We start from the raw sequence: 13,560 nt of genomic DNA on the forward strand, positions 1-13,560 counted from the left end.
TTTAATTTGAACAGTTTTCAAAGGAAGAATTTCACCCCATCAAAAACATTTTAAAATGCTCCTAAAAATAATGAACTGGATGAATTCCATGTGAACTGGAATGATGTCCAGGAAGTGATGCAGAGTGAAAGGAGCAGAACCAGGAGAACATTGTACACAGAGACAAACACACTGTGGTACAATCGAATGTAATGGACTAATCTACTAGCAGCAATGCAATGATCTGGGACAATTCTGAGAAACTTATGAGAAAGAACACTATCCACATTCAGAGAAAGAACTGTGGGAGTAGAAATGCAGAAGAAAAACACATGATCGATCACATGGTTTGGTGGGGATATGATTGGGGATGTAGACTAAATGATCACCCTAATGCAAATACAAATAATATGGAAATAGGTCTTGATCAACGACATGTAAAACCCAGTGAAATTGCTTGTTGTCTACGGGAGGGGGTTGAAAAAAGGGGATGGTATATGAATGTTTTGGAATATTTTTGAACCATAAGAAATGAAAAGTTTGGGGAATTTATAGAGTCTTATATGAACTGATTCCAAGAAAAATAAATAGAATCAGAAGACCAATATATACAGTGACTCCAATAACAGTAAACAGAAGAAATATTGGCCGAACCCAGATTAATTGCAATGACCAATCGTGATCCTAGAAACCAGATAATAAAGCACATTTTCCTTGGTTGAAAAGTTAGAGATTACAAGTTGAATATTACATACAATGGCATATACGGGTATATTTATTTTGCTTACCTATGCTTCAGGGCCCAGGGGAGGCACATATTGAGGAATAGTAGTAGTCTCTCAGTAACCGAAGATGACGATTGTCTTTGTGCGTTTTTGTGCACAAAGACACTTGTGTGTGAAGATTAAAGTGGAAAAATCAATGCACAGAGACAGTCCCACTCTCTCGGCGTTGGAAGCCTGGGTCCAGTGGCATGAAAAATCGCTACACCTGGAGACTTCCTCAGCTGCATTGGATGGCCGTATTGTCTTTTGTGCTCCAACACTCCCTAAGCACTCCACAGTGCCTTGCTGCATCGCCATCTCAGCTGTTGAACCTTCTTGTTGGTTTCTTCTGCCTGTTCCTTCGAAACAGTCTTCACATGCTGGGTGAGCAAAGCCCTGGTTCACCAGGGGTCTACGATGACCCGATGGCTACCCTCACAAGGTTTGGCAAGCCTGTCGAAGCCGTTGCCCGGGGTGTGGCCGCTGCCGCATGCTAGCAGCTACTGGGAGCCACAAGTGAGAGCTGGGTGTCAGGTGGGGGTCAGAGGCTGGAGAGCTGCCCTAGGAGGGCACGACAAGCCCTCCATACCAGAAATACTACTCCTCCCTGAAAACCCCATACACCCCTATTGAGGAATAGTTGAAGTCTAAAAACAAAAGGTGTTGGGGGGGGGGGGGTGGCACCAAACAAACCTGTCACTTCACTTATGTCTGCTATGTATTCTGTACAATGATTAGCATGTTATTCAATAAGCATTTATGACTATTCACTAATTAGTAAAGAAATTCTTGCAAAGGATACAAGTTATCTTTCCATAATTAGAAAGTTGTCTTGAGTGAAATGTGAAATGGGCTTTCCAGAAGCACAAAGAATGATAAAGGCTGATTGCACTAAAAATCAGAGAGGAAAAAGACAGAGTAAGTCTAATTACTTAGTAAAAGATAAAGCTGAAAGACAACCTAATACATGTGTGTCGCACTTTAGTGAATATGTCCTTGAAAAGTTGGCTATAAGGCAAAATTTTAAAAATAAAATCTTGCTTTCTGTTGATTTACATGATCAAAATTAAGCTGTAATTCCAAATTAAAAAATAAGGCTTCCATACTTACTAAAAATCATACAAAAGTAGAAAAGACACGGTTAAAGTCACATATTTGATATAAAACTATTTTATTATAAAATAATCACAATATGCAAAATAAGTCACATAATGAAAACTATATCCTAATGTAGTGGACAGTATGTTAGATTAAAAGTCAGAGAACCTGGTTTGAATCTCATCTCTTCTACTTACCTATGTGACCTTGAGCAAGTCACTCTGGACCTCAATTTCCCCAGTTGTAAAAAAAATTGTTAGACTAAATGATCTCTAAATTCCTTTCACTTTTCATCCTATAATACCTTGCAGATTAAATCAAATGATTTAAATTCTCTGATGAAAATATGATCTTTTTTTCCCATTTGAATGAGTTTATTTAGTCAATTTAGGACATTATTCCTTGTTTACAATAATCACATTATTTCCCTCCCTCCCCTCCATCCACCCTTCCCGCAGCCAACGTACAATTTCATTGGATATTACTTGTGTCCTTAATCAGAACCTATTTCCATGTTGTTGTTTGCTCTAGGATGTTCATTTAGAGTCTACATCCCCAACCATATCCCTTGGACCCATGTATTCAAGCAGTTGTTTTTCTTTGGTGTTTTTATTCACACAGTGTTTCCTCTGGATGTGGATAGTGGTTTTTCTTGTAGGTTCCTCCAAGTTGTTCAGGGTCACTGCATTGCCACTAATGGAGAAGTCCATTACATTCGGTTGTACCACAGTGTATATCTATCAGTCTCTGTGTACAATGTTCTTCTGGTTCTGCCCCTTTCACTCTGCATCAATTCCTGGAGGTTGTTCCAGTCCCCATGGAATTCCTCCACTTTATTATTCCTTTGAGCACAATAGTATTTCATCACCAACATATACCACAATTTGTTCAGCCATTTCCCAATTGAAGGGCATCCCTGCATTTTTCAATTTTTTTGCCACCACAAAGAGTGCAGCTATGAATATTTTTGTACATGTCTTTTTCCTTATTATCTCTTTGGGGTACAAACCCAGCCGTGCTATGGCTGGATCAAAGGGCAGACAGTGTTTTAAAGCCCTTTGGGCATAGTTCCAAATTGCCCTCCAGAATGGTTGAATCAATTCACAACTCCATCAGCAATGAACTTTGCCACACCCCCTCCAGCATTCATTACTTTCCTTTGCTGTCACATTAGCCAATCTACTAGATGTGAGTTGATAACTCAGAGTTGTTTTGATTTGCATTTCTCTGATTATAAGAGATTTAGAACACTTTTTCATGTGCTTAATAATAGTTTTGATGTCTTTAACTGAAAATTGCCTATTCATGTCCCATGCCTATTTTTCAATTCGAGAATTGCTTCATTTTTTGTACAACTGGTTTAGCTCTTTATAAATTTGAGTAATTAGACCTTTGTCACAGGTTTTTGTAAAGAAGATTGTTTCCCAATTTGTTGCTTCTCTTCTAATTTTGGATGCATTCATTTTGTTTGTACAAAACCCTTTTAATTTGATGTCATCAAAATTATTGATTTTACATTTTGTGTTTTTTTCTAGATTTCACTTGGTTTTAAAGTCTTTCCTTTCCCAAAGATCTGACATGTATACTATTCTGTGTTCGCCTAATTTGCTTATAGTTTCCTTCTTTATAGTCAGGTCATTCACCCATCTGAGTTTATCTTGGTGTAGGGTGTGAGATGTTGATCCAAACCTAATCTCTCCCATACTGTCTTCCAATTTTCCCAGCAGTTTTTTTCAAAAAGTGGGTTTTGTTCCCAAAAACTGGGATCTTTGGGCTTATCATAGACTGTCTTGCTGAGGTCGCTTTCCCCCAGTCTATTCCACTGATCCTCCTCTCTATCTCTTAGCCAGTACCAAATTGTTTTGATGACCACTACTTTATTGTATAGTTAGAGATCTGGGACTGCAAGTCCTCCTTCCTTTGCATTTTTTTTTCATGATTTCCCTGGATATCCTTGATCTTTTGTTCTTCCAAATAAACTGTTATGGTTTTTTCTAATAAAGTAAAAAAGTTTTTTGATAGTTCAGTGGGTATGGCACTAAATAGGTAAATTAATTTGGTAGGAATGTCATTTTTATCATGTTAGCTCATCCTACCCATGAGAAATCAATGTTTTTCCAGTTGTTTAGATCTAATTTTAATTGTGTGGAGTGTTTTGTAGTTGTGTTCGTATAGTTCCTGTGTTTGTCTCTGCAGATAGATTCCTAAGTATTTTATGTTGTCTAGGGTGATTTTAAATGGCATTTCTCTTTCTATTTCTTGCTGCTGAGATGTGTTGGAATTATATAGAAATGCTGATGATTTATGTGGATTTATTTTGTTTCCTGCAACTTTGCTAAAGTTGTTTATTTCGACTAGCTTTTTGGTTGATTCTCTAGGACTCTTTAAGTAGACCATCATATCATCCGCAAAGAGTTATAGCTTTGTCTCCTCATTGCCTATTTTAATGCCTTCAATTTTTTTTCCTTCTCTAATTGCTACAGCTAGTGTTTCTAGTACAGTGTTAAATAATAGAGCTGATAATAAGCATCCTTGTTTCACTCCTGATCTTATTGGGAAGGCTTCTAGTTTATCCCCATTGCAGATGATGTTTGTTGATGGTTTTTGATACATACTGTTTATTATTTTTAGTAAAGGCCCTTCTATTCCTATACTTTCTAGTGTTTTCAATAGGAATAGGTGTATTTTATCAAAGGCTTTTTCTACATCTATTGAGATAATCATGTGATTTTTGTCTGTTTGTTAATATGGTCAATTATGTGGATAGTTTTCCTAATATTGAACCATCTTCCTGCTATGAATCCTACCTGGTCATAGTGAATAACCCTCGTGATGACTTGCTGGAGTCTTTTTCCTAGTATCCTATTTAAGATTTTTGCATTTATATTCATTAAGGAGATTGGTCTATAGTTTTCTTTCTCTGTTTTTGACCTGCCTGGCTTTGGGATCAGTACCATGTTTGTGTCATAAAATGAATTTGGTGGAACTCCTTCATTGCTTATTCTGTCAGATAATTTGAATAATATTGGGATTAGTTTTTCTTTGAATGTTTGATATTATTCATTTGTAATTCCATGTGGAGCTGGGGATTTTTTCTTAGGGAGTTCTTTGATGGCTTGTTCAATTTTTTTTTTCTGATATGGGGTTGTTTAGGTAATTTATTTCTTCCTCTGTTAGTCTAGGCAATTTATATTTTTGTAAATATTCATCCATATAACCTAGACTACCATATTTGTTGCCATACAATTGGGCATAGTAGTTTTTAATGATTGCCTTAATTTCCTCTTCATTTGAGGTGAGGTCTCCTTTTTCATCTTGGATACTGTCAATTTGGTTTTTTCTTTCCTTTTTTTTAATTAGACTGACTAGTACTTTGTCTATTTTATTTGATTTTTCAAAGTACCAGCTTCTAGTCTTATTTATGAAAGCAAACATTCTTTGACTTTCAATTTTATGAATTTCTCCTTTGATTTTTTTTGGATATCTAATTTAGTCTTCATCTGGGGATTTTTAATTTGTTTGCTTTCTAGTTTTTTAATTTGCATGCCTAATTCATTGACCTCTGCCCTTCTTAATTTGCTAATATATGAACTCAAGGATATAAATTTCCCCCTGAGTACTGCTTTGGCTGCATCCCATATGTTTTGAAAGGATGTCTCATCATTGTCATTTTCTTCAATGAAGTTATTATTTCTATGATTTGTTCTTTAATTGATTTTGAAGAATTGTATTGTTTAATTTCCAATTAATTTTTTATTTACCTCTCCATGTACCCTTACTAATTATTATCTTCATTGCATTGTGACCTGAGAAGGTTGCATTTTTTTATTTCTGCCCTTTTGTACTTGTTTGCAATGTTTTTATGTCCTAATACATGGTCATTCTTTGTGAATGTATCATGTGCTGCTGAAAAGAAGGTATATTCCTTTTTGTCCCTATTTATTTTTCTCCACATATCTACTAACTCTTATTTCTCTAAGATTTCATTTACTTCTCTTACCTCTTTCTTATTTATTTTTTGTTTTGATTCATCTAGTTCTGATAGAGGAAGGTTCAGGTCTCCCACTGTATAGTTTCTCTATCTATTTCATCTTTGAGCTCCACTAGTTTCTCCTTTTGAAATTTCGATGCTATGCCATTTGGTGCATACATGTTGAGTATTATTATTTCCTCATTGTCTATACTGCCTTTTATCAGGATGTAATTACTTTCCCTATCCCTTTTAATCAGATCTATTTTTACTTTGGATTTGTCAGATATCTTGATTGCAACTCCTGCCTTTTTTTTAATCAGTTAATGCCCTGTAGATTTGACTCTATCCTCTTACTTTGACCCTGTGTGTATCTACCTTCCTCACGTATGTTTCTTGTAGATAGCATATGGTAGGGTTTTGGATTCTAATTCACTCTGTTATTCACTTGAGTTTTATGGTTGTATTCATTCCATTCACATTCAGAGTTATGATTACCAGCTGTGCATTTCCCAGCATTTTGATTTCTACTCCTAGTCCTATCTTTTCTTCTTTCACTATTTCCTACCACACCAATGTTTTGTTTTTTAATCAGTTCCCCTAATTCTCACCCTTATTTTACTTCCCTTTCTATCCCCCTCCTTTCTTATTCCTCCCCTTATTTTCTTTACAGTCCTTTTCAACTTCCTCCCCCACCCTTCTACTTCCCTTTAGGATGCAAATCAGTTCTCTGCCCTAATGGATTGGATTGGTCTTCCCTCTTTGGGTCAATTTCAATGCATGTATGACTTGAGTATTTCCTATCTCCAACCTCTTTACCCTTCCAGTGTATTGATGTCCTCCTCCCTCCCACCATGTGCCTCTTTGTGACATATAAATTTACCCCCTTCAGTTTCTTTTCCCATTTCTTTTAGTATTAACCCCCTTTTTTAGCTCTAGTTGTATATATGTGTGTGTATATATATATATATATATATATTTATACATACAGATATTTATATACATATTTATGTCTTGTCATTTTATCCTCTACAGTTTGTCACTGTTCTCTCTAAGTGTACTTCTTATAGCTGCCCAGGTGATAATAACAAATTTTAAGAGTTACCATTGACCTCTTTTCTTATAGGGATACATATCATTTTAACTTATTGTGTCTCTTAAGAATAAGTGTTTTTTTATTTGTTTTATTTTTCTTTTTTCCCTCTTTTTTAATTACCTTTTGATGATTCTCTTGAATTCTGAACTTGGGCATCAAATTTTCTGTCCAGGTCTGGTATTTTCTTTACAAATGCTTGGAATTCTTCTATATTGTTAAATTGTCATACTTTCCCCTGTAAGAATGTAGTCAATTTTGCTGGGAAGTTGATTCTTGGTTGTAGACCTAGTTCCCTTGCTTTCCGGAATATCATATTTGGGTCCTTCAGTGTAGATGCAGCCAGATCATGTGTTATTCTTGGTATTCCATGGTATCTGAATGACTTCTTCTTAGCAGTTTGTAATATTTTTTCCTTGGTCTGATAGTTCTTGAATTTGGCTACAACATTCCTGGGTGTTGTCAGTTGGTGATTAAGTATAGGAGGTGATCTGTGGATTCTTTCAATCTCCACTTTTCCGTCTTGCTCTAGAATATGTAATAGATAATATTTGGAGGGTATATTTGATTAGATAACTAATGGATCATATAGTTATCTTCTTTTTGCCTAACCTCCTCCCTTTTGTACTTCCCTCTTCAGAAGCCTTTCAGCCTCCCCTACCACCTTCTTCAGTCTCCCTTAAGTCACTCAGTGTGAGCTGTGAGGTTTCAATGAAATAGTTCTTAATCTTATTTGCCGAACAAGGGGTATATTTGGGGAAGACAGGACAAGGGTGGAGGATGGAGGTAAGAGAGGTGGAATATCCCTATTATCTACAATGAGTGTTAGGTTGGAAGATATTGAGAGAAATGGCAATTCAGTCACTAGCATGAAACAGAGCCAGTCAGAGAGAGATATAGGGACTATTGCCCTTCTTCTTCCTTCAAATCAGCCAGGTTACCTCCAACTTGATTATCCCATGTCCCAGAGATAATCCCAACTTCTTCCTTCAGTCAGCCAGAAAGCCCAAAGACCTTCAAATCCAGGCCAGCAGTTGGCTCTTGCCTCCAACTGTTTCCCAGTCACATTCCAAAAGAAATCCTCATTTGACTGGCAGCTGACCCATCTCTAGCTTCTGTCCTTTGCACGCATTTTCTTATAATTTCTCACTTCTCCACAAATATCAGGGCAGTTTTCTTGGATAATTTCCTGTAGTATGCTGTCCATGCTTTTCCTTTTGTCATGGTTTTCTGGTAGACCAATGATTATAAGTTGTCTCTCTTGAACAATTTTCCAAATCTGTTTTGTGAGTAAGTTGCTTCATATTTTCCTCAATTTTTTTATTCTTTAGATTTTGTTTTATAGTGTCCTGCTGCCTTGTGAAGTTACTTGATTCTAGTTGTTGTTTTCTGGTTCTTAAAGACTGAATTTCATCCCTGGCTTTTTTGGTTGTCCTTCTCCTTCTGGTCTGATTTTCTTTGGAGGTCATCTTTCATCCTCTTTACTTCATCTTTCATATCCTTTGCCTCATCTTTCATCTTCTTTTCCTCATTTTCAAGCAGGTTGATTTTGGCTTTCAAGACACTGTTTTCTCATTTTAGTTCAAGTGAATCTGTTTCCAAATGACTTATCTTAGTTTTTAAGTTCTTTTCCCAATTGTCTTCAGCCTCTCTTAATTGTGTTTTGAATTGTATTTTGAGTTCTTCGAATGCCTGTGTCCAATTTACTGGGTTTTCTGTTTTATTACTTGGTGTTCCCGCCTCCTCTGTTCCATTTGCTCTTTGTTCATTGTCTGTATAGAAGCTGTTGATTGTAGTTTCTTTTTTCTGTTTCTGTTTTTTGCTCATATTTACCCCTTCTTTACTACCTGCAGTTGTCTGTGCTCTTGCTCCTCTTATTTGGGGGGGGAGGGGTTGGGGCTTTTCTGTCAGTCTTCCCTCTTGGATTTGCCTCTCAGTATAGTCTGTGGGGGAGGGGTATGGAGTTTTTGCTTTCCTGTGCTCTAGAGGCTTTGATTGGATTAAAGTCCAGCAGTCTGTGGGGGAGAGGTGTTGGAGCTTGAGCTTCCCTGCCCTCTGAAGACTATTGATGGGATTAAGTCCAGCTGGGTTGGGCTGGATATGCCTGGAGGCCAAAACCTCCTGGAAGGGGAGAGCAATATGGAGAGTCTCCGTTGCTGCAACTAGTGTGCCCACTCTGCGCTCCTTCTCTAACTCCTTCCCTACCACCTGTGTTCGACACTCTGAACCTGGCACAGTTTTGCCTGCAAGGTATTCCCTCTAGAACAGCACCTTTTCCTGCCCAGAGGTTCCAGCCGCCACTGGAGACTTAGCCCTCTGGGTAGGGGGGGGGGGATGTTGGGACCTTCCTTCTCCCTTCCCCTTAAACCCAAGTGTTCTCGAATTCCGGCTTTTGGGGGGCATACATTTTAAATTAAGTCTAGCAGGAGGATTCCTTGGCTCTGTCTTCCTGTTAGGTTTGATTTTCAGTACCCTAGGAACATTTAGTTTGTAACTGGTAAGGAAGGGTTTTCAGAGGTCTGAACTGTGATGCCTCTACGCCACCATCTTGACTCCACCTCATACTCAAAGTCTTACAGCCAATTACAGCTCCAGGATTGGAACTAAAGTTTTCTGATGGCAGTCAGACTCTTTGCCCAAGATGGTATAGTAGAAGTAATATTAATGATATCTCATGACATATAGATCAGGCTAGCTAGGAACTCTAATTTCTGAAAAGGTATTAAATCTCAGATAGTTGGCATGGGTTTCCCAAGTACAAAAATTCACAAGAAACTCTAGGACTTTGAAGAAGCTTGACTGGTAAACTATAATGGGCAAAATAGGCATGAAAGTTGCCCTCACCTAAATGAACTCTATAACCTTGGCTGACTATCCTTTCCTTAATTTCTTAATGGCTTTTCCCTGCTATAGCTAAACAGATCTCCTTTTGTTAAACTATCAGATGGGGAGTACCTCATTTTGTCTTAATATCAAAATTGAGTTATAAGCCAGACCTGGGCCTATTTCGTTTCCTGCAGGTGTTATCTTTTTTTCTGTAGACATAAGTACATATATATGTCTCATAAGTATTGGTAGAGAATGGGAAAATAAACTAAATAAACTAAAAAAAAAAATAAACCTATCTTAGCTTTCTTCTGATTTTAATGTATCTAGAGTTCAGCAGAATCTACATTCATTATCTAAGTACATTGATTTTTGTAAAAACTGAATGCAAAGAAAACAAAAAACAAAGAAAATAAGCACATGTAATTGAGGGTAGAATTTTCCCATTGAAAAAATATGGAATGGAACTAATGATATGTGGCATATAGTGAATAGAACTAATGATATGTGGTGTATGCAGTGCCTAAATTATATAGTTGTATCTTTTAAGGTCCTAATAAGAGGATTAATTTAAAAAATTTTTAAATGTAATTAAAAAATTAATTTAAAGGCACTTGGTGATTTTTTTTTGAGTTTCCTTATCTCACAGTTCATTTATTTTTTCACATTTTGCAAAGAATATAGGTCAGGGAATTAATGAGTAATTGAAATTATTACTAATAAATTTGTTCTTCTAACTAATAATTTGTTGTTATTGAGTTGTTTCATTCATATCCAACTGTTCATGACCACATTTTGGGTTTCAATGGTATTTCCTTCTCTAGCTCATTTTATAAATGAGGAAAATGAGGCAAACAGGGTTAAGTGAATTATTATGCACACTATTACTATGCACACTAATGTCTTAGAAAAAGAAGAAAAGATATATAAATTGAGTCTCATTATGACCTTGATATAAATATATCAATGAATAATGGAAAAAATGAGCAAGCATGTGTAATCAAGACATTCCCTCCTCTGAAGGAGCTCATGTTCAATGAGAGTTTTCAGCTACAAGTCAGATGGAAAGGTCAGAGGTCCTTAGGTGTGGTAGCAAAGCAGATTGTAATGGATTTCCTTTAATCTGATTTTTACTCAGAAAAAAAAAAAACATATACTCTGAGACCAAATCATTTGGCAGTGCCAAGGATTTTGGTGTGAAAACTTTTATGTTCTAAGAATTCAGTAGCTATGACTCCTGAGGAGGTAGGGGCTATCATATCTGCAGAAGTAGCTGTTTGATAGCATTTCCACATGGGTCAGTTTCCTGATCTATAGTTTCAGGGGCAGGGCTGGAAGCTGGAAGCCTTGATCTACTATCTCTTATACTTACTTGTTGGCTGGTAGGTAGCAATCAGACAGCAATGGTGGGGCCTTCACTCCAAAGTGATTGCTCCTGTCAATGATAGCTTCAGGGCCCAAGCTGGAAGCAGGGTCAGTTGTCTGGAAGGGACTGCTATTCCCAAGATTCTTGGGTTCAGGGTCCCGAGTTGTCTCCAGAGGGGCTCAAAGGGGATGATAGAAGAGGTGGTAATACTGGTTTGGTATATCTAACACATGCTAGCTCTTGACTTCCTCGGGTGCTTTGATACTTAAGATAGGCTGATTTGTCTGTACATACATGGAAATATATGTCTACATTAATAAATAATTTATTCATGAAACCTTATTATTTCATATGCCTTTTTTAAGCTTCACTTTTATTTTAAGGTAGCTCTCCTGAAAAACTGAGTATTATGTTTTTAAGTAAGCCTTTCTAGAAAACATTTCTAAAGTTAAAGAATGATGTCTTTATTGGGGAAATTTTCTTATTCAGGGTGAGAAGAATAGAGAAGGGATAAAAGAGACTTCTTTTAATCTCAGTAAAGGTAAGGGTTCTCAGAGTTGACCATATTCTGAAAATTTTTGTATTATTGCTTTGTATCAAACATGACCTTCTGAGACAGAGACACAAACACAGAGGAGCATGCAGAGGCATAATCAATGTTTAGTATTGATGGAATGTAAAATCGAAGAACCAAGGATAGAAATCAAATTGCCTTGCTATAGAGAGAACCTCGACAGCTGAAAAACTGCTCTATAAAACTAAGGAACAGCTTGATGATTTAGAAAATAGATACTGCAGGAATATTCTATAGATCCTAGATATGTCTCCAGTTATTTTTAGTTCTTCTCCTTGAGACTAAAAGGGAAAGGAAGAGGCAACCAAATTTGGTAGTCTCAGGACTTTTGTCTCAAGTATGTATTCCCTCCTCTCCTGACTTTAAACAATTTCCCATCCCCACATTCAAGCCAGAACCCTGACATATTTATATACTGATTTTTTCAAAGCTCTTTATTAAAAAGATTTTGATGTTCCAACATGACATAAAGGATTCATTAGAACCATATAATGATTATTAACAGTATAATTTTATTTTAAGACAAGATAAAGCCAGTTACCTCAGCACATATAGGGTTTCACAGATAATATTTGGATTGCTCACAGAAATGGAGATTACTCACATACTAGAGATACTTCAGAAGTCAGAAGTTTTTTTTTTTAAACACTTACCCAGATCATAGTAGACACTCAATAAATGCTGATTAATATGACTCAATAATAGCTTGTTTGTAACATTCTTGGCCAATAAGTATTATTATACCTATTATGGGTGTATGTCAGACTTCATTAAATTATAAAATCAAGAATGAGGACAATAGCAGGAAATATCCATATTCCTTTTTTGTATGCTAAATTATAGCACATATTCTGCTGTAGAAGTTCAGTGTGCTGAATAGTTTTTTTTTAATGAATTAATTTTCAAAATTTCATTTTTAGTCAGTGATTTTTCCCTCTTCCTTGAGGCTAAAACAATTCTCCAACTCCACTTGAAAACCCATAGTCTTCAGCATTTTTATTTTGGACTAGTCTTTAAATTCCTTTTCTGTAGGGACAGAGCTAAATTCCTGGTGGGACCTTAATCTTCACTAACATTTATAGTTTTTCCATACTTTTTATAGTGTGAGATTCATTTTGGGCTTTCTAATCTTTTCTACACTAATGAATACTTTTGACTTGCTAATTTTCTGAGAATAAACAACATAAAATACAGGTATTTTTTGTTCCCTGTCATCTTTTTCTCTCCTTTTTGTCTTGTCCAGAATGATGGCCATCATTCCAATGGCATCTTTTCAGCATGTGAGTTCAGTTTGTTTTTAGCATCATCAGACAAGAGAGAACTGTGGAGATAGACATATCATCACAATGATAGGATATGTCAGTTTTTCTCATCTGCTATTTACCATCTAAGGCTATTTTTACATTAATCCAGAATCTGTGAATTTTTTTTCTAATATGTAGTTAACCATCTAAACGACACATTCTTTATAGTGCCACAATAATTCTGTCCATTACATCACTTAATTTATGGGAGTGTTAACACCAAAATCGATAAACATTATTTCTGAAATGTCAGGAGTGTTAATGGTGTGATTAAAAAAGAAAAAGATTCTAAAATCTTTCTGCACAAAGCAGTTTGATATACTATTGTTGAGGCACATCTAACTGAAACCATGATAGAGAAGATTTAAATCATTATAGGTCAGTCAACTTGAAGAAAAAAAGTATATCCATAGCTATTCTTAGCCACACAAATCTTTGGTACTGTATTGTGGAATTCTGTTAACAGGGAGAGACTAAATATCTTAGAGAAGATTGTGAAGATCTCAAGTTGTTTTGAGACATATCAACAGTTGCTATGGATATGTCGCTAATACTTCTGGGAAAATCTGTTATATTTCTCTCAGAG

At 36.2% G+C, this 13,560-nt stretch overlaps 1 protein-coding gene across 4 annotated transcripts in view; it reads left to right on the forward strand.

Moving 5' to 3' along the window:
• ATG10 (autophagy related 10) overlaps positions 1 to 13,560 on the forward strand; it is a 409,500-nt gene that overhangs the window by 356,279 nt on the left and 39,661 nt on the right. The window contains exon 6 of one of the 4 annotated variants that reach the window (XM_056824607.1): positions 15 to 6,771. The exons of the other annotated variants lie outside the window; for them this stretch is intronic. Coding sequence (XP_056680585.1) covers positions 15 to 65 — 51 coding nt within the window. The 3' untranslated portion in view covers positions 66 to 6,771. Of the gene's footprint in view, positions 1 to 14; positions 6,772 to 13,560 lie in introns of those variants that run through there. 4 annotated transcript variants of the gene reach the window in all.

This window comes from Monodelphis domestica, chromosome 3 (assembly GCF_027887165.1).
Source record: "Monodelphis domestica isolate mMonDom1 chromosome 3, mMonDom1.pri, whole genome shotgun sequence".
NCBI classification, from domain to species: domain Eukaryota; kingdom Metazoa; phylum Chordata; class Mammalia; order Didelphimorphia; family Didelphidae; genus Monodelphis; species Monodelphis domestica.